Raw genomic sequence first — 24,120 nt, 5'->3', positions numbered from 1 at the left:
GTGGCTCAGTGTCCAGTGTATACGTTGGTTTATAAAGAATGAGCTGAAAAAAATCGATTGGCATTCGTTTAGAAACCAACCGTACCATTAAATTCAATTTATTCTATATCAAAATATTACCAACATTATTTTATATTGGGTAGCTCCTTTGAAATTATAAAGTTCCTTTTGGGAGCAAGGACATTTCGGAGCTAACTTTTACTATTATTGCTAGCATTGCAATAAAGTAAGGTAAAAAAAAATGGAATACAAAACAAACACAATGGCAGTAAATTAATTTATTTGAACTCTTAAATCGATATTGGAAAACAATCTATTATTTAGTGAGGTGCATTTGGTAACTAACAGCTAGAAATTATTTTCAAATATCTGGAGGAGTCTTTTTATCTCTGCTATTCTTGCAGCTTGTGCCTGCACTGGAATCATAGCTTGTGAAACCTCTTCACCCTTGGCTAAGATTGTATACATACTCTTGATATTATTATCCATTGCATCACAAGTCTTGCCTACTGCATCTTTGTACACCTCCATGTTCTCAGCAGTCAAGGAAGAATTTGAGTGCAATATACTTGATAGGTTTTCTATTAGATTGTCAACTGATTGTGCTATCCTCTGGGCTTCATATTCTAGGTCATGTAATACTGTTATATCTATTTGTCCAATCTGCGGGGCTAGTATTTGTCTGTAGAGCTTCCCAGATGGTGTACTGGACCGTGATGCACTGGAACTACCAAAAACGGGTGTTTCACCTCTTTTTGTTATTGGACTAGATAATTTTATTTTGAACTCTAGGTCGTCAGCAACATAATGTGTCATATCTCCCTCATACCTAACATGTCCATCCATATCTAAGGGAAGTTTTTCTTGTTTTCGATTTTCTGAAGGCAAGTCATAAGGTCGGGATGGTCCTGGTGCTCTCTCCTGTGGCTCTACTTGTCCTTGGTCAGAATGGAATGATATTTCACTATATGACGCCGTCATTCTCGCTGATATTTCTTCGTCAACATCAATATCACCCTGTTTGACAGAACCATCACTGAGTAAACCCTTGTGCTCCCCTAAAGGAGACATTGGTTCTTGGTTTTCTGCCATAGTTCAGTCTGTAAAAAATAATTATATCGTTTATGTGTCGTTTACAAATCCAAAATAGGTACCTAGTAATTTTGATAAGTGCTATCTTTTATTTGTATTTTTGTTTTATGTCATATAAATGATAACAACCTATTTACACTCGCGATATTAACCTGGGATTTACTTAACTATACACGAGATCCGTCTGTTTAATTAAACATCTACGTATAAAATAAATAAAATAATAAACACAATTCTTTTATTTCTCCTAGATGTCAAAATCAACTGCAATTGAGTGAATGAATGGACTTACACCAACATGAATGAGATAGATTTATGAACGAAAAAGTAAAAAGTCGATAAAATAAGGGTTAGGTCCACAAACATTTCAAAATATTCAGCTTTTTGAAATTATTTCTGAATAGCTATACTTTGTATTATATTAATAATATTAAACCATAAATCTTTCATGAAGGTCCATGTTCTACGGTGTAGATCTAAAAACCTTAACAAACAAATACGTTACGAATTGCAATATTTTTTTTCTATAATTTTTTTTTGTTGCTTATTAATACTAAAACTCTTACATTAATATTTTTTAACACTGGAGTATTGTACACTTTTCAAATACCTAATTCTATTTATTTTTGGTTTTGTTCATTGGACTTCACATAATGTACTTTCAAATGTCCAGGTATAAAAATAACAGGATTTGAAGCTTTCAGATCAATAAATTACGTAATGCTATTCTGCATGGGTTTAAAGAGTATCGACATACTTCAATGCTATTTTCAGTGCATAGCCTCGATATTTTGAAAAATGACAAATTGCGGGAATTTTTGACAGTTGTCAATAAAAACATCGTGAGTTGTGGATTTCATTTTGTATCAGTTGAATTCTTTAATTTTTCGATTGATTCGTTAATGAAATAGTGTATTATTTAATTGAAAAGTGAATTAGAGAAAACGGTGCGTGCGATCGGTGAGTTAACCATCATAACAGTCGCTGGGAACAGAACTACATTGTTCGTATAACATGGCGCTGTGTAACGACATGTGCGAGCGATAACGCTCGTCCTTTGTCGAGTTAGTTTCTATTTTGAGTGTAAAGCAGTCGTGTTTATTAATGATTTATGCGCTGTGTGTGTTTGTAAGATCGTACGTTTGTTACATAACGGATTTTTGGGCTTGAATGTAAAGTTACGACACAGATACTGCAATGGTGAAAACCCGTCGCAGTAATGGAGAGAACGGGGAGGTTGAGGATGGGAATTACGCTATGAACGACGTGGGCAGCGTCTCTGACGAGAAGGCGGAGAAGGTGACATTCTATGAGCCTCGTTTGTTGTGCTATGGTTTGGTACCAAGGCTTTGTATAGTACACTTAGAACACCAACTTCCTGTCCCTGTTTCCTTGTAGGTACATAATTGTCGCGAGTGCACGTCGATGCATGTGCTTTTAGTGCTTATTGTTAGAAATGTACTGTTATTATGAATTAAACTGGGGGTTTCTTTGTATTCACAGTAAGTATACACAAGTAAACTGGTTAGACAGGCTTATCACAGGTTCAATTGGAGTCAAATAGATGTGTACACTGTGGTATAGTAATGATGTCAGCTGTCCCATATATTATGTATACTATGTTCATGAGAAACTTGTATGAATAACATAATATCTATTGAATATGCACATGTTATGTCAATAATGATGCAATCTCTGTCTGCTATTTCTATGCAACAAGATTATTGTGCTACTTTCAATATTTGATTAATGTGAGTTGTAAAATTGGAAGATGTGTATAAGAAACTCATACATTAGAATACTGAGTATGTAGTTATGAGTTAATTGAAGTGGGTTTAATACATTGTTTTATCATAGAATGGAGACCACTCAAACCACAGAATGACTGATAAGTTTTATCAATAGAACTTCAATATTTTGTGTTGAAATCATAATGAAGTAGCATCCTGTCAAATTTAGTATAACATAAACCTACTTGAGGCCCTCGGATTGAAATATAAATGTATGAAAACAAGGTTTTCAAGCAGATAATAATTTAAAATGAACTTTATTATTGTCAATAACTGATGCTTCATTAAAAGCTCCTAGAGTATTTATAATATCAGAAATGACTGAAACAAAATGTATGTGAATAACCACACAATAGAATAAAATTGGTACAACGTGAATTATGTTTAAAATATTGGAGGCTTCAGAGATAGAAGGCTCTATCCTTATCAAAAGTCATAAAACAATACTAGAAAACACCTGCATGCAAGTTGACAACAGGTCTCATACAATCCAATGATGATGCACTGAGCTTAGGGTTTCAGGTACGGCTTCATGTTTATTTCTGTGTAAATAAATATGAAGCAGTACCTGCAATATAACAAAATTGTTTGTTGTGTATTATGCATAAGATATTGTATCTGGTCACAGCTATTGTGAAGTATCTTTGGCAGTAATAATACCACCAATAGGACCTTTTTTGGGTAATATAGGCTTACAAATTTATTACTTGTTCTACTTGTACTTTCTTCTGCAGTTTGGTTAAATAAGTGTACCAATTTCTTTTTAACCTGGGATTGTCCCTGCTCTTAAATGCGCGGGGGGTTAGGCCTTGAGACCAACATGCTTGCCAAGTGTGTTGGAGACTTTGCCCTCAAGAAATGTGTTAAAGAACTTTTAGGCATGCAACATTTCATGAAGATGTTTTCCTTCTTCCATCCAATGGAAATGCATTTTCATACAAGTGATAAATTCTATGAAACTGAAATTTAGTGCAGTGTGAAATTGTGAAAAAGAGACATGCAGACTGTAGCATTTTAAATACTAGTACGGAAAATAGTTATATCACTGTATTTTGACATTGTTTGTGGAAAATTTCCTCACATACTGTGTTGTAGTTGTTACCTTCCAAAACTCTGAGGGAGAAATAGCTAGCATAAAGTACTAGAAGATATGACATGGAATTTTGTTCTTGTCACACACATACTTTACGATATAATACATACTATATTTACTCTGTTCACTTGAAATAACAAACACCAATAATATCCACATGTTACTAAGTTTCCTTACAATAGTTTATATAGAACTAGATGTTCGCATGGGGTGTATGTGGTTCTACATTATATTTATAAGACCATAATTACCTTTATGTTAGAAAAGTTTGTTTATATATATTTAAATGTTTATATCATTTTGATTCACACATGATTAAAATACGATAAATATTTTTTTACCTTATGAGTTTCAATTTAAGCTTTTCGATGTTGTAAAAAACAATAAGCATGTTTTTTTTTGGCGAAATATACCTGAGTAGTATTTTAAGTAAAATAAAAATCCTAGCTGATTGCGAAACGTATTTTTGTAGGCAACTTTACCCTATTAGTAGTAGAAATAATAAAATTTACGTCATCATTTTAGGCATCTAATTGGACACCGCGGGAGTTGAGGAGTAGCCAGTATAAAGTTACGAGAAAGATACAACGCTGGCCTACGAAATGTAAGTGCACATTATAGTAAATCGTCTTAAATACCAAGATGCTATAGTACTTTAGGCATTAGTCTGCGCCCTTATTAAATAAAGCACAACTAGCCATAAAACTCGAGTAATAACTCGAACCAAGGATGATAGACAACACTTCAAGAGTTTGTTATTACAATGCTATGGAAGTCTTCACACAGGGCGTATTTCTGTATTTGGAGTTTTGTCAAATTTTGTCATAGAGGTAATTAGATGAGGGGTGGTATTCGCGCTTAAAAGCATTCCGAATGAAATTACTTTATATTGTTCGTTTGATTGCAGATAGCCGCCGTCTTCGGACAATTAAGATGCCTCGGATCATGTTTCCCGAAAGTGACACTGAACCTGAAAAATATTCTAGACGGTAAAACATATTTCGTTTATTTATATTTTCACGTTTACAATCAAAATATCGTGGTGCAGAATAAGTGCTGTCATGTTGGAAATCGGTACTATTGCTATGCAAACTAGATTCTTTATATAAAAGAATTAACTACGTATTTGGTTTGTTGATTATTATGAAGAGCGATGAGTAAAAATTCCCGCCATTGCAGACGGGTGATCAATTTGTCTAGATTTGTAGAAGCAGTATCATTGGAAAAGTTATGCAAATATTAGTTACGCGACCCCCGACACTGGCGTGCAAGGAAGCTGGTTATTAAGGCCCCTGCATGCATTACTGGTCGGGTGACTACTCTCACGATGATTAAATACTAGACTACTACAGATACTATGTTAGATAAACCACGCGGAATATTCAAAACAACTGTGTTTTGTACACAATGTTCTCGGCATAGCTTAGACAACTGATGTGTTCCATTCAGCAAATTAGTGAAACAGGGTCAAATGAAGATGCTTTGTAAGTAAATTGCAATGTGTGCATGTGTCTGAGTTTACTTAATTGTACGACCACTTTCAAGTTGATCTTTATGATATGTTACAAAAGTATTTTTTAGATTTTAGATATTCAGCATACTAAAACAAAGAACGCAACGAAGCTAAGCATTTTCATACCTCAAAGTCAAAGGCCTTCGAACCTTCAACAACTTTGACACTAGGTTTACCACTAATTATGCGATAGAAAGAATATCTCAAAAAAAAGTTGAACAATTTAGTTAAAAATAACAAATCAAAACTTAGCAGGGATGATATCAGAGGACTGCCTTCTTGAATAACTCTTTTTACATTTTGTACTTAAGTGTGACGGATTCCAAAATTGATATCAGACTGTCTCTTGCCTTAGCAGTACACTTATAAACGTTTTATTATAGCTCAAGACAAGTGCGAGTGTTCTTCGCCGACGACAATGAGTCGACGAACAGGAGCGTGAAGATACGGCGCAGTCGAGGCCCCAGGAAGAATTACATGGAAGATAGTGAGGACAAACCCATACAGGAAAGTAAGTGATCTTTAACGACCCTGTTACATTAGTTGGTAACTTTTTATTTTAAGAATATTTTTGGTTTCCAAAGTGCCGGTTGTGGTCAAAGGTCGTATCAAGAACTTGGTTTACCCTTTGAAAATTATTATTGCATGATTTTGTTACTCTGAAGGATTATGGTACATTCTACACTGAAAGCGAAACCCAATGAATGAGCAAAGCGAGCAAAATTAGCATAGTTTTCGTAGAATAACTTGTGTACTGCGCGATTTGTATTGCGCATTCAAAATATGACGAACTACTCGCAGCCCGCAACTCTATTCGCAGGGAACGATCTAATATTCAAAATTAGTTTCTGTATGAATGGTTTCTCATAAAATTCTATAGAAAAGTCGTTGACTGAGTTATAATAAACACAATCTATTACGTTTATATGCTTTATTTATATTTCTTTTCGTTACCGTTCAGCTCAAGTTACTTGTAATAAGTAATAGCATAGGATTATAAACAGCAATAACATAGGATTACAAACAGCAATAACATAGGATTACAAACAGCAAGTAAGGATAGGATTGCAATTACAGGAATTCAAAACACGATACTGTATTCAGTAGCTTTATATCTTACTTTTAATAATGTTGTGTCGAGTGTTTTAGCATCTGAAATTACTTCAAAAATCTAATAAATCTGAGTGTTTTTAAAATTCCGTGAAGGATTGCAATGTTTCCAGCCTGCAAATCTAGTAAAACTTTAGACCTACTACGCTCGCCAATGCCCTTTCATTTAGGTATAATTTTGTCTCTTTAATTTAGGGAGGAGACCCTTTCCTTGCAGCAGGACATTAGTGGCTGAAATTGATTTGAAGGCTTTAGTTTAACCAAATGTCTCTCGTCATAGATGTGCGTCGCAGTTGTCGCAAGCGCAAGCTCCTTCACCACAACTTCAACGAGAGCTGGATCACCAACGAGCTGAAGGTGAAGGGCTACCCCGACCTGTACGGGTTCCCCGGCTCTAGCTCCTCAGACGAATCCACTTCGGCTGATGAAGCCAGAGATAATAGTAAGAAATTGGTAAGTGTGTTACAATGCTTTTGAATAATACATTAGTTGATGTTCGGCGATGTCCTTGGTGAAGTAGATAGGAGGTTTAACATGCCATTCAAAATAACGCGGTTTCGGGTTTGGCTCTCATGGGAGTTACATTCTTTAACTCTCGGGTTTTCGGGCAAAGAATGCCCTCGACATGACTGAGGGATCTATGGGGAGTTCGAGGTGCACGTTGCTACGTACGTGCGTACACGTATGTACCAACGTGGAAACTACAAATATAAATCATTAAGTCATCTTTGTTTAATTTTAAAACTTTAATAATAAAAGGTTTTGGATTTTAATGTGAGTAGTAATTGAATGTATTACATTCAAATTATCAATGATGTCGTTTATTTCTGTTCCCTAGACCCGTAACCACGCGCCAACCAACACGGACGAAGACACTCAGCTGTCTCGACAGAGGCGAACGTCGGCTAGATTTAACAAGTCCAAAGTCATTGTGAGTTGAACTTTTATTACCAATACTGCGCCGCCCGGGTTTCGATCCCCAGGTAATGCTCAAGTATTTAACATATTAATCCCTTGTTCTAACAATCTCACACTAACTAAAATTATTAAATTTGTTCGAAAAAGAAAATCTGACTTAACAAATTCTCTCCGCGACATACCATTTGCGAATGTCAACCCGCAAATAGATTAGTTTTGTCGACATTTGTAGATAATAACTTTTATCTTCTTAGTGGCAAACTTCGTCGAGTCTAGCCAGACAAGCAAAACTTAAGTCTTATAGTAAATCATGTGAGGTGTTTAGTGTTAAATACACTCACTAACTCAGCAGGTATTATGTCCTTTGTTGTGGTTTTACTAAATTATTTATTTCTATTATGCTAAAAGGACCACACAGAATCAGATTCAGATGACGACAACAACCAGACAGTCATCGAGAAGAAGCCAGCGGAGAACAAGAAAGAAGAAGAGAAGATGGACACAGAAGACGCTGCCAAAGAAGATAACAAAGAAGTGAAGACGGAGAGAGAACAACAACCTGTGCAAGGACAGGATAGTGAAAGGTTGGTAAGAACTCTGTAAATTATAAAGAACTAGAGGCAGCCCGCAACTTCGTCCGCGTGTACCCTTCCCGTGTAAATCCCGATCCCTCAGGAACTTCGGGATAAAAAGAAGCCTATGGGTTATTTAGAATTAGTAGAATAGGATTTGCATATAAAGTAAAAAAGATAGTTTGTGCTTAGCACAATAAGTTGCCTGTGAATGAGTACGTAGTAGACGAGCAACAAAATACCAGTTAACATACCAAGTCTATTGCTTGCATGACATACATGGTTAAAACAGAACTATACATGAAAATTTAATTAAATGCATTAAAGAATTGTTTTTAAAGCATATTTCTCTTATTTTTTAGTAACCAAGCTCCTCCTAGGACCAGAAGAACTAGGAGAGGCAAACCAAAGAAGGAGGACAGTCAACAAGAAACAGGTATACAAACTTTTTTATGAAATTATATTTTTCATACATTCTTCTTTTGACAGCTGCTGCTGGTTTTGTCAAATATTTTGTAAACATGTCATTTTTGTCAATGTTTGTTTTGTAAATTATTTGTTTATTTTGTGATATTTTTTATATGTTTTTGTGTAGTAAAATTATGTGTTTTGTGGATGTTTATTGAGGGATAAAATCATTCTACTGGATGTAGTTGGCTTGAAGCAATATTCGTAACCATAGGTGTTGTGGTGTGTTATGCCAAATTAGTGTGTGGCATACATTTTCTCAGGTCGAACGGTGGATACTCTTAGATTGTGATGTAAGCGTATTTTCTATTTAGTACTCTTCTATTTTTAAAGGCAAAGGAGGAATTCAAATTCTCATTAGTGGAGCACAAAATAATCATTGATAATAGAAATTATATCCCTTTCGTTTGTTGTAATCCCCATAGAGTCATCATCGTCGGAGTCAGGCAGTGAGCTGACACTGAGCCGCGCGCCGCGTCGCTCCAAGCGCACGCGCAAGCCCAAGCCTGCCTTCGTGCAGCTCACGCCCGGCGAGACACGGTCACGGGGACGAGGTAGTAACACCTTTTGTAGTTTATATTAATACTGCCACTTTTTAGTGCACCAATAGTGAGTTAAATTGATGTGTAGAGGATACAGGTTTGAACCTTGGAATTGTCAAATGGGGTCCCGGGTCATAGATTGCATGGATTATGACTTATTACTTATAATTTTGAGTATCATATTTTGCTACAAAACAAAAAACCATTTCTAAAAAAAAAATTGAAACAGTCGACGGTGAATCATAGGTATACTTTAATACTTAAGACCAAAATGCATCTTGGTCTAATATATTAAGGAAACAAGTAATTGTAGCGTCTGTTACAAAAATACAATTTGTTGCAGCTAAAACATTCACTATAAGAAAGAAGCCCTACTGTTTGAGAGAGAGGAAACCAAAAATACTGCGTAGAAAGACAATCAGATGTAAGTCTGCATGTGGCTATTCAGAATTATTTTCCACCTTATTGTCTTCGAAATAAGGTCTTTGTTAGTGTGATAATTATTATAGTTACACTTTTAGTAATCAATTTCAAAATATTTGGTCTTTTCAATAAAGTTCATTTTCCCTTGCAGCACAATCACCCTCTAGTACCACTAGTAGCAGCACATCAAGCTCAGATACTGAAGAGGATCTTAATGTGTCTATGAAAAATAAGACCAAAGGCAGGTTAGTAAACACTAAAACACTAAATTTTTTTGTGAAATGTTATACTAAGACTAGCCGACCCGGCAAACGTTGTTTTGCCATAAAAATTTAAAAAAAAGTACCACTTAGGGGCATGAAAAATAGATGTTGGCCGATTCTCAGTCCTACTCAATATGTTCACAAAATTTCATGAGAATCGGTCAAGCCGTTTCGGAGGAGTATGGCAACGAAAACTGTGACGCGAGAATTTTATATATTTGATATTATGACAGAATGTGTGAGTATGTATTGATATATAATTGTGGTGTATTTTGTAGACAAAAGTCAAAGTCAATGGATGATAAGAAGACTGACCGAGCTCTGAGAGACATACAACCAGTCGAAGTTGATGGCAGCGTTAGATTTACTTCTGTGAGTATACATTATACATTTTATATAGAGTTACTTAAATAATGCCGGAAATAAGAGTATTTTATGCAGAGTAAAATTAACAACTATACAGAACGTAAAATATGAACTGTTCATAATACAACATTGCTAACAGTACTTAAACTTGATTTTTCAATCGAATTGCTTCGAACGTGGCGTGATGTGGCTGCTAAGCGATGTCTACTTGTGGCGCAAGTTTCGACGCTTACCCCCACTTGGTCTTCACTATTTTAAATTAGTAGATGGTCGTTACTTCGACACACAACACTAACGACGTTTTCACACTGGCGCGTTACGCCATGCCGGCGATAATACTAAACACTTGAAACAGACACAGACTTAACCATGCATATCTTTTCAGGTGGGAGGTCTCGAAGAACACATCAAATGTCTCCGTGAAATGGTTCTATTTCCGCTGATGTACCCGGATCTATTCAAAAAGTTCAAAACGCGGCCGGCTAAAGGCGTTCTATTCCACGGCCCGCCCGGTACTGGCAAGACGTTGTTAGCTCGGGCTTTAGCCAATGAATGTTCTATAATGGGAGGGAGGAAAGTGGCCTTCTTCATGAGGAAGGGAGCTGATTGCCTGAAGAAATGGGTTGGAGAGAGCGAGAGGCATTTAAAGCTGTTGTTTCAGCAGGTGAGAGAATTGATTAGTTGCTTGCACTTGTCAAAGTAAATATGTTGAGACCGTATATTTACGGTTGAGGGTGTTTGTCGTCAGCAATGAGACGATTTAACTGTTTACAGATAAGTTTATTAATATTCTTTTAAGTTTGAACTGAAGAGTCTCGCCTCTGAAAACTCTGAGCGTCTCTAATTGCCTTCAGCTAGCCAATATCTGTCTTTTTTTCGTTCGTCAAAAGGTCAATTGACTGTATGTATATACAAATGTCTGTTCTTTCCCTAGGCGAATAAAATGAAACCATCTATAATATTCTTCGACGAGATAGACGCACTGGCTCCCGTGCGAAGTGTGAGACAAGAACAAGTGCATACAAGTGTCGTCGGTACATTACTTGCCGAAATGGATGGACTCTGCGACAGGTAAGAGATTTAAGACCTTATTGTCAAGTATATAAAGCTGAAATTCATTATTTTATTTTTACTTCTAATGTAAGAAAGTTTCTTTTAAAGATCACCATAGCTTTTTGGGAACAATAATCTAGTTAACGGTGTGTTAGGCCTTGTAAACCCTTTGAATCAACCACCTAAAAATAGTAGTTTTCCTGTGACTGCTTGTCCGCATAGTTTTTGTGGGAGAGCAGTTTAACCACGTTGGTCGTTACTATGCTCACTCCATAATAAATATGCTATTTTAAGATAATCCTTATTCCAGATCTAAAAGTAAATTTTATTCACAGAGGTGAAGTAGTAATAATCGGTGCGACCAACCGCTTAGACGCGGTAGACCCGGCGTTACGTCGCGCGGGTCGCTTCGACCGGGAGTTGCACTTTCCACCGCCACACGCGGTTGCGAGGCGAGACATACTCGAGATATACACCAAAGACTGGGTGCCGAGACCCAGTGAGGATACCCTGGACTATATCTCTGAAGTCACCGGCGGATATGGAGGTAAGAAGACTGGCTGATTCACGCGGCTTCATACGTGTTCAGAGTATCATCCCCTCTTTCAATATTAAAAGTTTTGTTGCAATAGTTTATGTTTCATCCCCGGAGTTTGACTATGTCGATGCAAAATGTCGTTAAATTCGGTTCAGGTTATGAATAGCTGTTAATTAAATAGATAAGCAAACTTTCTCATTTAAAATATTGCTACACAAGAATCTACTGTTAAAGTTTTAGCTACACGTAATATAAAATTATTAAAGCTCGAGTAACTTACTTATATTGTTTTAGGTTCCGATTTGAAGGCGCTATGCTCAGAAGCGGTGCTGAAAGCTCTAAGGAGAGTATACCCACAAGTCTACGAGAGCGAACATGCTTTACTTATTGATGCCAAAAATGTAAGTAACCATCCAAAGAAAATATCATTTATTCAAATAAAACCTGCTGATAAAAAAAAGAGGATCATTTGTTACCAGTCCAAAAATGATTTTTATTTTTATATTTTTTTATCAGTAGGTGTTATTGTATTTTTCTTTAAAACAATACTTTTATTTATCTGTAGGTGGAAGTAACTCGCCGTGATCTCCTAGAAGCCATGCATTCGCTCGTGGCGGCAGGCGCTCGCACGAGTCCGCTGGCGTCCAAGCGCCTCCCCGCCCACTGCGTGCCGCTGCTACAAGCGCAAGTGCAGGCCGCCGCCAATGTACTGCAGAATGTGTTCCCGCTGTTCAGTGATACTGAGAAAAGGTGAGTTTTTATTTGTTTGTTTGGCTCCATTTATAAATGTATTGTGTAGTTGTAATCTATTGGTATAGGATGGCTCATGTGTTTTCACATGGAATAAGTTTTTCAAACTACAAGGAGCTATCTAGGATTTACGGTTGATCATTGGTGTCGCCAGCGTCGCTACGAGCTTTTCATCAATAGAAATAAAAATTGAAATAAAAATTTGATTTCAATAAGACCACTATTATATCTAAAATAGGACTTTAAGATTGTACATTATTTTAGTAAATATGCTCTTTCTAATATAATATTTCTCTATTGCAGTAAATTCGGCGACCCAGCCTTATCACAGAGCGCACTACTAATATCGGGTGAATGCGCTGAAACTCACATCGCGCCCGCACTCCTCGCTCAGCTGGAACATTGCACCGTGAAGGAGCTCAGCATGTCCACTCTACACTCCGCGCATTCCTTCACTCAAGAACAGGCGCTTATATCGGTAAGAGTTGTTTGTTCAAGTTGGTTTTCAGTTTGGTTATTTGTTTTTCCTAAAATGAAACCTTTTTTGACGTCTCCAAATGATTTATGAAATGTCTTGCTATGCTATATTTTGTCGTTTTACGAAAAAGTTCTCTTCTCAAATTAGTGCTGTTAACACTAAAATTGTTCGCGTGTTTTAATTTTGACTGAATCGGTCATCCATACTAATATTATAAATGCGAAAGTAACTTTTTCTGTTAATCAGTCATGCCCTAACTACTGAACTAATTTGCATGAAATTTGGTATGGAGATATTTTGATACCCGAGAAAGGACATAGGCTACTTTTTACCCCGGGAAAATGATGCATTCCCAATTGAAAATGGCGGACGAAGTCGAAGTCGAAGACGGGTAAAAGCTAGTAAATTTATATTTAGGTATATCTGTGCATAAAGTTTATAAAATAATTTTATAAAATAATTAATTATTGAGTTATTGTTGTCGTCAGGTGTTCTCGGAGTGTCGTCGCGCGGACCGCGGCTGCGTGCTGTTCGTGCGCGACGTGGCCTGCGTGTGGGCGGCGCTGGGCGCGCCCGGCGCACAGCTGCTGCGACAACTGTGCCGGGCCCGGGCTCACGGGGACCACACGCTGCTGCTGGCCACCACTGACTGTGCACACGACCAGCTGCCGGGGGAGGTGAGGACTTACTGCTCACCTAACGAAAGAAAGCCCTAATAAAATAAGTAGATTTCAATATAGACATAGACAAAATTATTTTTATGATGATCGGTTTTATGTGTAAATAAGAGCTCAGGTTATCAAGAGAATACAGATGGAGAATTTTAAGCTTTGCTCAAATAATAACTTATGTCATATTATATCACAGTTTCGCCATCGTTATATCCTTTTTTTGTTTGAGTGTTTTTGCATCAATGTTCTCTTAACACAATCCTTATTTATCATTTACCATAACGAAGGTACAAATGACTTATTTTGTTTACAGCTACAAGAACTATTCCCGATATACAAAGAGTGCGTATACCGTGTTCGTGAGCCGAGCGCGTCCGAAGTGATCAGCTTCCTCAAGCCCGTACTCGCGCAGGCGTTATTAGATCCTCCGCCACCCGAGAATAAGGAACCACCGCCGCCGTTACCTAGAGGTAAAGCAAATACATTTTGTTGTTAACAACAATGCATTATTTATTAACGTATAGTTAAGTGACTGAAAATTATAAATTACCTGACGAAATAACCAAGCACATAAAAAAATGTAAACTCATTTATAATTATGCGCCCAAAAATATACACACCACTTGTTAATAATAATATGATTGTAGTATCTCAAAGCTTATCTTCAAAATAACGACATTTTTTTAAGACTGGGCTTGATAGTGCTTTTACAATATTCACATGTATTATTCTTGATGTCCAGCGCCTCCGCCCCCGCCGCCCCGCGAGAGCGCAGAAGAAGTAACTCGTCGTAAGCGCAAGGAGGACTACAAGCTGCGTGAACTGAGAATATTCCTCAGAGATATCTGCCGCAAGCTCGCCTCCAACAGGCGCTTCTATAAGTTTACTAAACCCGTCGATCTGGAAGAGGTAACACTAACGCATTTTTGTTATGCAACCTACAATGTCGTGTGCCTTTCTTAGTATATTTTGAATAGGATAAAGGTATTTTATCAAGAGAATATTATAGCATCTGACAGTTAATCAGACCTTAGTATAAAAAAAACAGTAGGAATTGATAAATTGTGAAATGTGAAATGTTACAAAATTGGATTCTGTATCTCTTCACTGTGTGTTCACCTTACACTTGGCAAAATTCACTATACCACCTCCAAAATCATCAGATACCATTAAGATTACTTCAAAGAACGGCCAAAAAATCCTTAATATATGCATTATTTCAGGTGACCGACTACCTCCACATAATTAAACAGCCGATGGACCTAGAGACGATGATGACGAAAGTGGACATGCACAAGTACAACTGCGCTAAAGAGTTCCTCGACGACATCGATCTCATCTGCGCTAACGCACTCGAGTATAACCCGGACAGGTGAGTGACGTCACTACACTACAGTATACCAATACTATAAGATAGGTTTATAATATAAGTCTAGAACTTTCTGGCCTATATTTTCATTTACGAGTCCATGTTTCCTACGATAAATTTACAGTGATAAGTTTTTTCTTCCCTATGAGGCCCACGTACATAGGCCATATAGCCCCCCTCTGTTGGCCCTCGGCTAAAGACCTTGCCAATAAATTGAAATGAAGAAGTTTTTCTAAAACATCAAGTGCAACTACAGAGGAGTTTTCTCTAATTTTACACTATTCTTTGACATTCTTATAAAGAAATATGGATATTCCATACAGTCATAGTTACAGAATTGTATATCAGTGGATGTCTTTAAGTTTAAGAGCCTACCTTTATTGTTGATAAAGGTCCTAAAATAGTAGCTATTAAGACTTACTATAAGGTGTATTAGGTTCATTAATTAATCTTATTTTGCAATTCTATTAATTTAACTGTAATATTCTCTATTATTTTTATTAACATGATTTTTACTTCACCCCCGTCCATCTTCACTCGTTCAATTACTTTGTTTAATTTAACATGTTATCATTTTGTTCCACATTCCTTGGTGCCAATCAAAGGGCTAGAGGGGTGTATAGGTATGAGTAACAACACTTTGTATAATTAAATATAGTATCTACAATACCTACATTATTATATTAGAAATATATAAAACTTAAGAAACGTTATCGACTATGCCTGCTTCGTAATAAAGTCGAAAATCAAATTAGAAGATTGGAACGGGCATATTGTCCGCGTTATTAAATTGTCATCTGCAAAAACGAAGTTATAGTTAGTTAATCAGTCATGGGAAAATATGAGACGTAATTTTAGCATCTTATAATTTAAGTTGTTTATAAGGCTATTGAAGCTTGACCTATCTTTACTACTACTTTATAGTGATGGTGGACGAATTAAAAAGAACGCATGCCTATTTCCGACCTCATTTCAAAGCATATAAAGTCGATAATGTTTTGTTTATAAAGGTGCGCCGGCGCTAAACTATTATAACTACTTCCTCTAACCTTTTGTCCGTTCATATTTCGGACTAGCATGTAGAATAGCATGTAATGTAGAATAAGATACTATACTATACATAATTAGATTATAGTCCAATGAGAATTGAGAATACAAACAATACGAAAATCTTCATTAGAAAAATAAATTAATAACGTAGATTTTGTGTTTGACCTTCATCTTCTTGCTTTAAGAACACGATTGTTTTGTCAATTCTCACCTTCGTATTTAAGTAGTAGCTAAGTATACAGCTTTAAGCAGTAAGGTCATCATTTTAAAAAGCCTACTATTGTATTGAAAACTCGGTAAAGGAAGCAATAGTGCTTACAATGCATTATACCAATTAGTACGTCTAATGGTAAAACTATATACGCCTAAAACAGTCTAGGCCTAACTATTATTAAGTAATTTATAAAGTATATTTAAATATTTACTTAATATTATCATTAGGTGTATTTTGGATGTGTATCTTTTATATTTTTTATACAAGATATATAATCAAGAACTCATAGACTCAAGAGGGAATTGCCCGTTTAATACATTGAGATTAACTAGCTTTTAAACCGTGCACGTATACAAACGTATACGCAAGTGCACGTAAGCTTCCAAATTAGAGTTCAAACGCATTTCAAAATACACCAAAAAAAAAAACAACTGAAGCATAAAATCAACCTACCACAATAACAAATACTCATATATCTAAACTTTTCAAACAGGACATCATCAGACAAACAAATCCGTCACGAGGCGTGTTCGCTGCGGGACCACGCGCATGCGCTGATCGACGTCGAGATGGACAGTGACTTCGAGCTCGAGTGCCAGGAGATAGCGAAGCGACGCCGCGAGGAGGGCAACATGGCTGACAATGATCTGCCCGATTTTATATATACTGCTTCTAATTTACGTGAGTTATTTTACTTACTTGTGAAGCTTATAGTAGATTGAATAGTATAACAATAATTAAACCACAAACGATTACTCGCTATACTCAATGTATTAGATATCTAAAGGTTAATGGTACCTTACCTACCCCAATATGTATTGTTTAAAGTAGGACAAAAATAATATTAATATCATCTAATTATTTTTGTTCTATCTTCAATGAACTGATTGCTACTCATATAAATAAGTTTGTCGTGTAATTGCATTGGAATAGAAAAAAAACTTGAATCTGGTTTGTGGTATCGTAGAAGAATGATTTAAACTGATAATAATATCGAAACTAGAATAAAATCAATGTTCTTGTCACACTAATTCTTGCCTTGTTGTTACACATTAAGACAAACCTAACTATGGCTGCTGTAATAATAATGCTCTTTGTTTCCAGACCACTCAATGATAGATTCCATAGCGAGCGACAAGTCTCCTCGCACGCCACACAACGGTGACAAGAGCGACGCGCACTCCGCCAAACGTAAGCGTAGACGAATGAATGCCTGGTCTAAAGGATTGGTGGTCAAACGGCCTAGGACTTCTAAGGTAAGCTGTTTTACTTTTGTTAGTATTATAGTGATACTGTTAGATCCTTTGAGTCACTTAAATATTGAGTCAGAGATTAAACTTAGTAGTAAATCGTATTTTTCTGATTTTACTCTTGAATTATTGTAGGGTCTATAGAGTTTTAACCGATAATCATCGATGCTTAGCGTATCGATTGTTGTTAAAAGAACGGTAGGTACATTTGAAATAAGCCAGTCTAGGTGCTAAAAAAGTTATGGCAAGAATCTTTCTTGAGCGTTTTTTGAAAACATCGACGTTGTGATACATCGATGTTTTCCGATGTTTGTATCCCTAATTGATCATAGGCGCAAGGGGAGTGACGCAAAAGTTTTAAAAGCTATTTTTACTTGTTCAACAGAGCTTCAAAGACTCAAGCATGGCGATAACGGACGAGGAGTCCAAAGAGAACAAGCCGATCACATCGACGCCGCTGCCCAACGGCGACGTGACGTCATCGTCGGGCTCCGACGACGACGCGCCGCTGCGCCGCCCGCAGGACTCCGCCGACTCCTCCGTCTTCAACATCACCGCGCAGAGTGTCGTCAACAACCATGTGCTCGACAGGTGATTTATATGTATATGAAATTTTCACTGTCGACCAAATGATAATTTCAGATACTCCTTCTCTGCTTTTGGCCCAAAGTTAACTTGCAAGGGAAACTTGAAAAAATGCCGATTCGTTTATCTAGTCAACAACAAAATTACACATTTAGGTTTTGAGAAGAGCGCTTCAGATGACTAAACAAGTTTATTTATATGTCAGACAGTTCCCTGTTAATTACTACTAAACACAACTATTGAAAACAATAGTGCTAGTAGATTCCTCTGTCGTTTGTGATCAAATGGGATAAAATGATTCTTGGATGGGACATAACTAAAATAGTGTTGCAATGAGTATTTTCTTATTACAGTCCTACCAAGTCAACGGAAAAGACGCCATCAAAGACATCACCAAAGAAGAGGAATTCAGGGCACGACGCTTCGAGTGGAGGTATGTGTTCCCAATAATTTTATTTTTTTAAAATTTGTCTATGCAGTAACTTACTTTTCTCTTTACCTATTCCAGATGCCGAGAAAGTACTGATAAACAAGACTGAGTTAGATAACATTGTATATAAGAACGCGAAAACATTACGAACAATAGGACTCGAGGCGTTACTAGACTTGCACGCTCAGCTGTCACACGCGGTGCAGACATACGCGCCGCGGCACGACCGCACCAAGCTGCCCGCAGAACTCCTAACCATCGTCACCAGGTACTTACAACATAGGAAATGAGACCACGACACGCGCTGCAAGCGACAACTCGTTGTGAAACTAATCCGGTTGAAACTTTAGTGAAAAGACTGAACAGTCTTCAGTGGTGATGTTAAAGTGCGTAAAGAAATTGTCCAAATGTATACGTGTTATGAAATGGGAAGTTGTATCCAGTATGGGTGAGTGGAATTAAATTATTTAAGTATAAACGTGTATGATACGAGTGTCAAGTACATTTATCACGAAAGTCCATTGTCTCTTTCTTTGCAAAGTAAATAGAAAGAGATGACGTGTTTAGGATAAGTTGTACTTGATTATTGTAAAGAAAGACTCTAAATACGATTGCATTCAAATGAGCTTGGATATTCGGAATGTGTTTAGGACATAGATTTAAAGATAATAAATAAAGTTTGAAGTAGGTGTTTAAATTAAATTCTGAATTATACATCACTTCGCACTGTGAGCGTAACTTTATGCTAAAGTGATATGAACAAAATAATAATGTAATTTATATTTGATAGAGTGCGAAAAGCTCGTTATTTACGCTTGTCTTGACACGATCTCCAAAGGAATATGAACTTTTACTGTCAAAGAATATGGATCAGTTTCCTTTAAAATTGTTCGCGCTCTATCAGGTGTGAATTATACCTCTATGATTGTCTATCTAAACTGTTCAAGTCCCTATTGTGGTTGTGTCAGTACATAGCATGTACTTTGTTGAAGGGACGCGAACAAATTTTTGAGTGCTTGATCTAAAAAATGTCATTGATCAAATCGGTCGTTCAAAAACGACCTGTATTATTTCTTTAAAGAATTGGTATATAATCGACTGTATTTCAAAATCTCTTTAGTATTAGAACAAATATTGGAATAGCACATTCCACCCGATCATATCTAGCTGTTAGTTTTAAAAGACGTGTGTTGTGGTCCTCTCGTAGGGACGTAAAACCGATCACTGCCGAACGGCTAGCGATAATTACCGAGTATTACCGATTATATTTGTGTACGTGGTTGATGTGTAGTCGATTAACCGTTAACCATTCCTAATCAGCCAAATTGTGAGTGAGATTACCAATATTTTATGTTTGGTTGTAATGTTACTTGTTGGTATACTGTCTAGAATTCTTAAAGTGCGATAAAATACGAAAGAATATTTTAGTTTGCACGCAATCCTACTATTCGACAATAGATGGCGTTGTTCGCAGTTTAAGAAAAAATATAGTATTAGAATTATGAACTACCCGTAACATTACAGCCAGACACCTAGGTTAGGTTAAATAAAAACAACTAAAAAAAACCCGTGGTCTGTGATATGTACAGGACGTTTATATTGTATGTGTATAGTTCATTCGCTTTCAACACAACGACCCTATTTAATTGAACTAGAATTATAGCGTAATGCATAAGCTTAAAAAAGTAGTTTAAAAAATAAATGCTTTGTCTATAAGACATGTTTCGACACTAGTTTCTACATTCGAATATTACTTTTTAACAATTAAATAGGGCATGTGTGCAAATCCAAGAATAAAATTCATAGTTCGTGTGCTCCAAAATTACGTGTGTAAAACAATTTGGCTTTTTAGGCGTGAAATAAATGCACTGATTTGCGTTTTAAAATTATTACCAAATAAGCTAAACTAATATTGCTTACGTAGAATAAGGTACTAACATAATATTTAGAGATTTTCACGTTTGTTTTTTTTATTCTAAATTATTGTTGTGACGTCATTGAGAATGCGTACCGTATTATGTGGTTGGAAAAGGTTTAGTTACAGGAATGTTGACGTCTGTTGACGACTGTTGTGTAATGTGTTGATAAATGACGATTTGATGTGTCATCGGGACGCGGTTATATGGAGTGAGTTTCGTACTAATTGAAATAAGGACGCTATATCCTGTCATGACTCAATGTTGAATCGACTTAAACATATTGGAAATAAAGTCTTAAGTTATGTTACAGTCACATAGTGTTTAATAAAAGAATCCGATGCGTTCCTAATTTTTTTAAAAGATTAAAAACAATGTACTATTATAAAACCACATATTTAATTTATTGTTGTTTATTAAAATGTCAATGTTGTTGGGTATTATTTAGCAGCTGTTTATACGAGTCTTACATAATGTGACACGTCGCTCAGTTGATAAAGGTCCAACTGAAGTAGTGATGTCAAGTAATATACGTCAACCTTTGTTTCGTGACGTAACACACACGAACACACGCACGTGGTTTGCGTATTCATACGTAATACGTAATATATTCACGAAGAACTTTGATATTTTCGTATTATACGTGTATGTCGGAAACATTGGTATGAAACTAACTCACTGTATTATGCGTCATCATGACATTTCGTCATTTTCATCACAGGAATGTGTTACTGATATGCCATTTGTATAATATTTGTGTTACCAACTAATGAGTTAATTAACTGAACAAAAGAACGTTATGAAAGATGGCTGACAGTGGTTTGATGTGTGCACTTGATTAGACGTGAGTCATTCAACATGGCGCTTTATATGCCATTAAAATATAATTAAAAACAAAGCTAATGTGGATTAGAAATTTAATGTCACTATTCACTAAGAATTATAGATCATATATGAGATAGCAGCTTTCTAAAGTCGATCTAAAAGTAAAGTATTTTGTTATTTGTTTGTCTTCAGAAATAATGAATCTTATTCATAAACAGATTGCAAATTCAGTGCACACATCAAATGCTTTTGGGTTGCTCTTGGGAAGGAATCTATACCTTTACGAAATCAATTTGTCAAAAAATTGAGTGTAAAGTTGAAATTCCAAGAAATTTTGCACTCAAGTTTATGATTCATAGTTTCGTTTGAAAGGGTGCTTTTTTTAGAGAGGAAATTGTTTGTATTGGAATTGTGGGTTAACTGCCATGCTCTGGATCGAATCGGGTATAAATTAGTATTTATTTTTCTATTATAAGCAGTTACAGGATTGAATTGTTTTGCTTTCGATATGAAGGGTATGGCTCAGCGCTAGTTTGAATAGAGACAGGATTTTCTATTTTGCACGATATTGCACTTTAAAGTCTTGCAATTAAGTGCATAATTGCCAGTAAGTAAATTAATAATTATGTTATTATGATTTTTTAAATACAAAATCCTTAGCTGAGCCGATTATTTTGATGAATTTGTTCTATTGTTATTTTTAAATTTAAGAATTTATTTGACATTACTGACGAATTAAATTAATATTAATAATATAATTATTGTAACTGCTATTTTCTGTAAGACCTCCTTACTAAAGTTACGTATTAATTTCTAAGCTATCTTTGCAGTGAAGCGATAGATTAAGAGAGAAATAAAATTATTATAGTATTAAATAACGCACTGTATTGATGCATAAAGAAATGTTTGCAATCTTAAATCTTATTGTTATCGGCAACTTAAACACATTTTTCCCGGTTTCACCGCTTCGGGGTAACCAACAGCTCGCTAAAGTGGAATATTGACAGACTTTTTCATCACACTATCATTTTATGTATCTGATATACCCCATCAGACGCTTATCCTTGTGTCATGGAACTGGCCCTAAGTGAAGCTATAAACAAGCATGGATTAATAAACAAAATGTCATATTTTTGCCAAGGTTGCCTATAGAAAGTAATTACACTAAAGAAAAATGATAATTTTTACTTTCAACGAAAACAAATCTGTGCAATTAATCGTAAGGAGGTTGATATTATATTCATTTATATAAGTACTTAATATAATTCATGTAACTTACTTATTATCTGTGTAACGTGTATATAGTAAATATTTATCGAATATTATTGATACAAAGCCGTGTGATATTGATGGAATAAACGCAACATTAGCCGTTAAATACAATATAGTTACCTCAAAACTTGATAGAAACGACCACCATGACAGCTAAAAACAAGCATACTAAACAAATGTAGAGATTAGAAACACTATATTTTAAACGTGTGCGTGCGTATACGTGCTCGTTGGTATAGCGTCCTTTAAATATTTTATTTCGTTTGACATAATTTTTGATTTTTTTTCCTAAAAAAGTAGATATTTTTTTATTATGGAGGACTCATTGACGCTCAGTGAAGCTAAAATGTTGATACTTTCACGTTCTGAAGTTATAAAGTAAATTTTTATTTCTATGATTTTTTTATATTCCTGATAAAATTTTATTTATAGTACAAATTCTAAATAAATTGCTGTGCAATATTTTGTAGAGGAGTTTTAGCTGCCATGGTTAAGTCTTAGGGCTAAGCACGTGTTAACGGCTGAGGGATATGAATACAACTAAAAATAATATCTCAGAAAACAGTTTGATACATTACGACCATTCCTGAATAAGTATTGATTACGATACTGGTGGAATTGGGACAGCCGTTTTCATACATTTGCTGTTACCTTATCCATCGGATATGTACCGGATACTTATCTATGGGCCGTCAAATAGGCCATTAATAATATATCTCTCTTCTTAAAACCGTGCTAGCCCTAAACCTGGTTGACTTACGAAACAGTTTACAAACTTCGGAATAACTTCATAAGATTTACAAATGCGTAAGTAATAGGTCATGTTTTAACCCGTGATGACAAAATATTTGTTGTTTTTTGAGAGAGGTGTGAGACAGGAAAGTTGTGTAAGGAAAAATTTCACTAATAGAAAGATGATAAAATGAAGGAATCCTTATAGTGTGATTTGTTCTTACACTCTTCGATATATTGTAAATGTCTGAACAATTTGCACCTGATAGTATTCAAAATACTTTGTGTTTGAGCCTTAAAATGTATTAATAAAACAAAGAAGCAATGATTAAGTTTTGTGTATGTCTAACTTTTTACCGATTGGAATTTGTGTTTTCGTTTTTGTTGAAAATGTAGTGATAATGAACTCGAATAGAACCATAAGTTTATTTTGCTTGAAATCACGGGTTAAACATTCGATATTAAATTAGATAGAAACTGTTTTAATTAAATTTGTATGACCGGACATTGTCAATCTGTTCTACCTTGCAAATATAGAAAAAATGCAAAATGTGCTGATTTTGGTGTGCAGGAGTGTCTTTGCACTTTTTCTATAAGTGCACCCGTGGTATAAAACTATGCTTGCATTTGCTCAATGTGGACTATTTACGATAATTGTAAGCTAACAGTATCCACCGTTCGACTAGTGTATAATTTTGTATTTATAAAATCATATTTAATGAAACTGAAAATAAAAGGGTATGATTTCATGTGATATCGAAATGTTTTGTTTTATTCATTGTCCTTTATAATACTGAATTACGATTATTTTTCATACTTACGTATCTTCAAACACAG

General features: G+C 35.7%; 2 protein-coding genes across 5 annotated transcripts; one reads left to right on the top strand and one right to left on the bottom strand.

Moving 5' to 3' along the window:
* Positions 1–262: 262 nt before the first annotated feature.
* BORCS6 (BLOC-1 related complex subunit 6) lies at positions 263–1,380 on the bottom strand. 4 transcript variants are annotated; one of them, XM_076124473.1, is made up of 3 exons: positions 1,245–1,380; positions 830–1,100; positions 263–727 (listed from the first exon to the last, which is right to left on the bottom strand). In XM_076124473.1, exons 2-3 carry the CDS (start codon positions 1,090–1,092, stop codon positions 349–351), a joined length of 642 nt encoding a protein of 213 aa, XP_075980588.1. In that variant the 5' UTR covers positions 1,093–1,100; positions 1,245–1,380; the 3' UTR covers positions 263–348. The 4 variants fall into 4 exon arrangements, with proteins under 4 accessions (XP_075980588.1, XP_075980584.1, XP_075980587.1 ...); XM_076124469.1 differs by having other exon boundaries at positions 263–1,100; XM_076124472.1 differs by having other exon boundaries at positions 263–1,100; positions 1,261–1,377.
* A 500-nt stretch (positions 1,381–1,880) lies between these two features.
* On the top strand, positions 1,881–24,037 carry LOC142979371 (ATPase family AAA domain-containing protein 2-like). Its single transcript, XM_076124239.1, has 27 exons — positions 1,881–2,391; positions 4,501–4,579; positions 4,883–4,964; positions 5,872–5,999; positions 6,879–7,051; positions 7,437–7,529; positions 7,925–8,100; positions 8,451–8,524; positions 8,982–9,110; positions 9,442–9,522; positions 9,673–9,766; positions 10,063–10,156; positions 10,536–10,814; positions 11,085–11,221; positions 11,539–11,750; positions 12,036–12,142; positions 12,307–12,491; positions 12,795–12,969; positions 13,458–13,646; positions 13,954–14,110; positions 14,383–14,549; positions 14,864–15,012; positions 16,767–16,954; positions 17,378–17,529; positions 17,909–18,114; positions 18,462–18,541; positions 18,617–24,037. Exons 1-27 carry the CDS (start codon positions 2,290–2,292, stop codon positions 18,826–18,828), a joined length of 3,900 nt encoding a protein of 1,299 aa, XP_075980354.1. The 5' UTR covers positions 1,881–2,289; the 3' UTR covers positions 18,829–24,037.
* The last annotated feature ends 83 nt before the right edge of the window (positions 24,038–24,120 follow it).

Source organism: Anticarsia gemmatalis, chromosome 16, assembly GCF_050436995.1.
Source record: "Anticarsia gemmatalis isolate Benzon Research Colony breed Stoneville strain chromosome 16, ilAntGemm2 primary, whole genome shotgun sequence".
Classification (NCBI taxonomy): Eukaryota; Metazoa; Arthropoda; class Insecta; order Lepidoptera; family Erebidae; genus Anticarsia; species Anticarsia gemmatalis.
The sequence above is the reverse complement of the archived record's forward strand: the minus strand, read 5'-3'. Positions and strand labels throughout refer to the sequence as shown.

Coding starts and splice junctions, on each gene's coding strand:
- BORCS6 (XM_076124469.1), bottom strand. CDS start 1,092: ATGGCAGAAAACCAAGAACCAATGTCTCCTTTAGGGGAGCACAAGGGT.
- LOC142979371 (XM_076124239.1), top strand. CDS start 2,290: ATGGTGAAAACCCGTCGCAGTAATGGAGAGAACGGGGAGGTTGAGGAT. Junction 9,767..10,062: donor AAAAATAAGACCAAAGGCAG/GTTAGTAAACAC, acceptor TGTATTTTGTAG/ACAAAAGTCAAAGTCAATGG. Junction 11,222..11,538: donor ATGGATGGACTCTGCGACAG/GTAAGAGATTTA, acceptor TTTTATTCACAG/AGGTGAAGTAGTAATAATCG.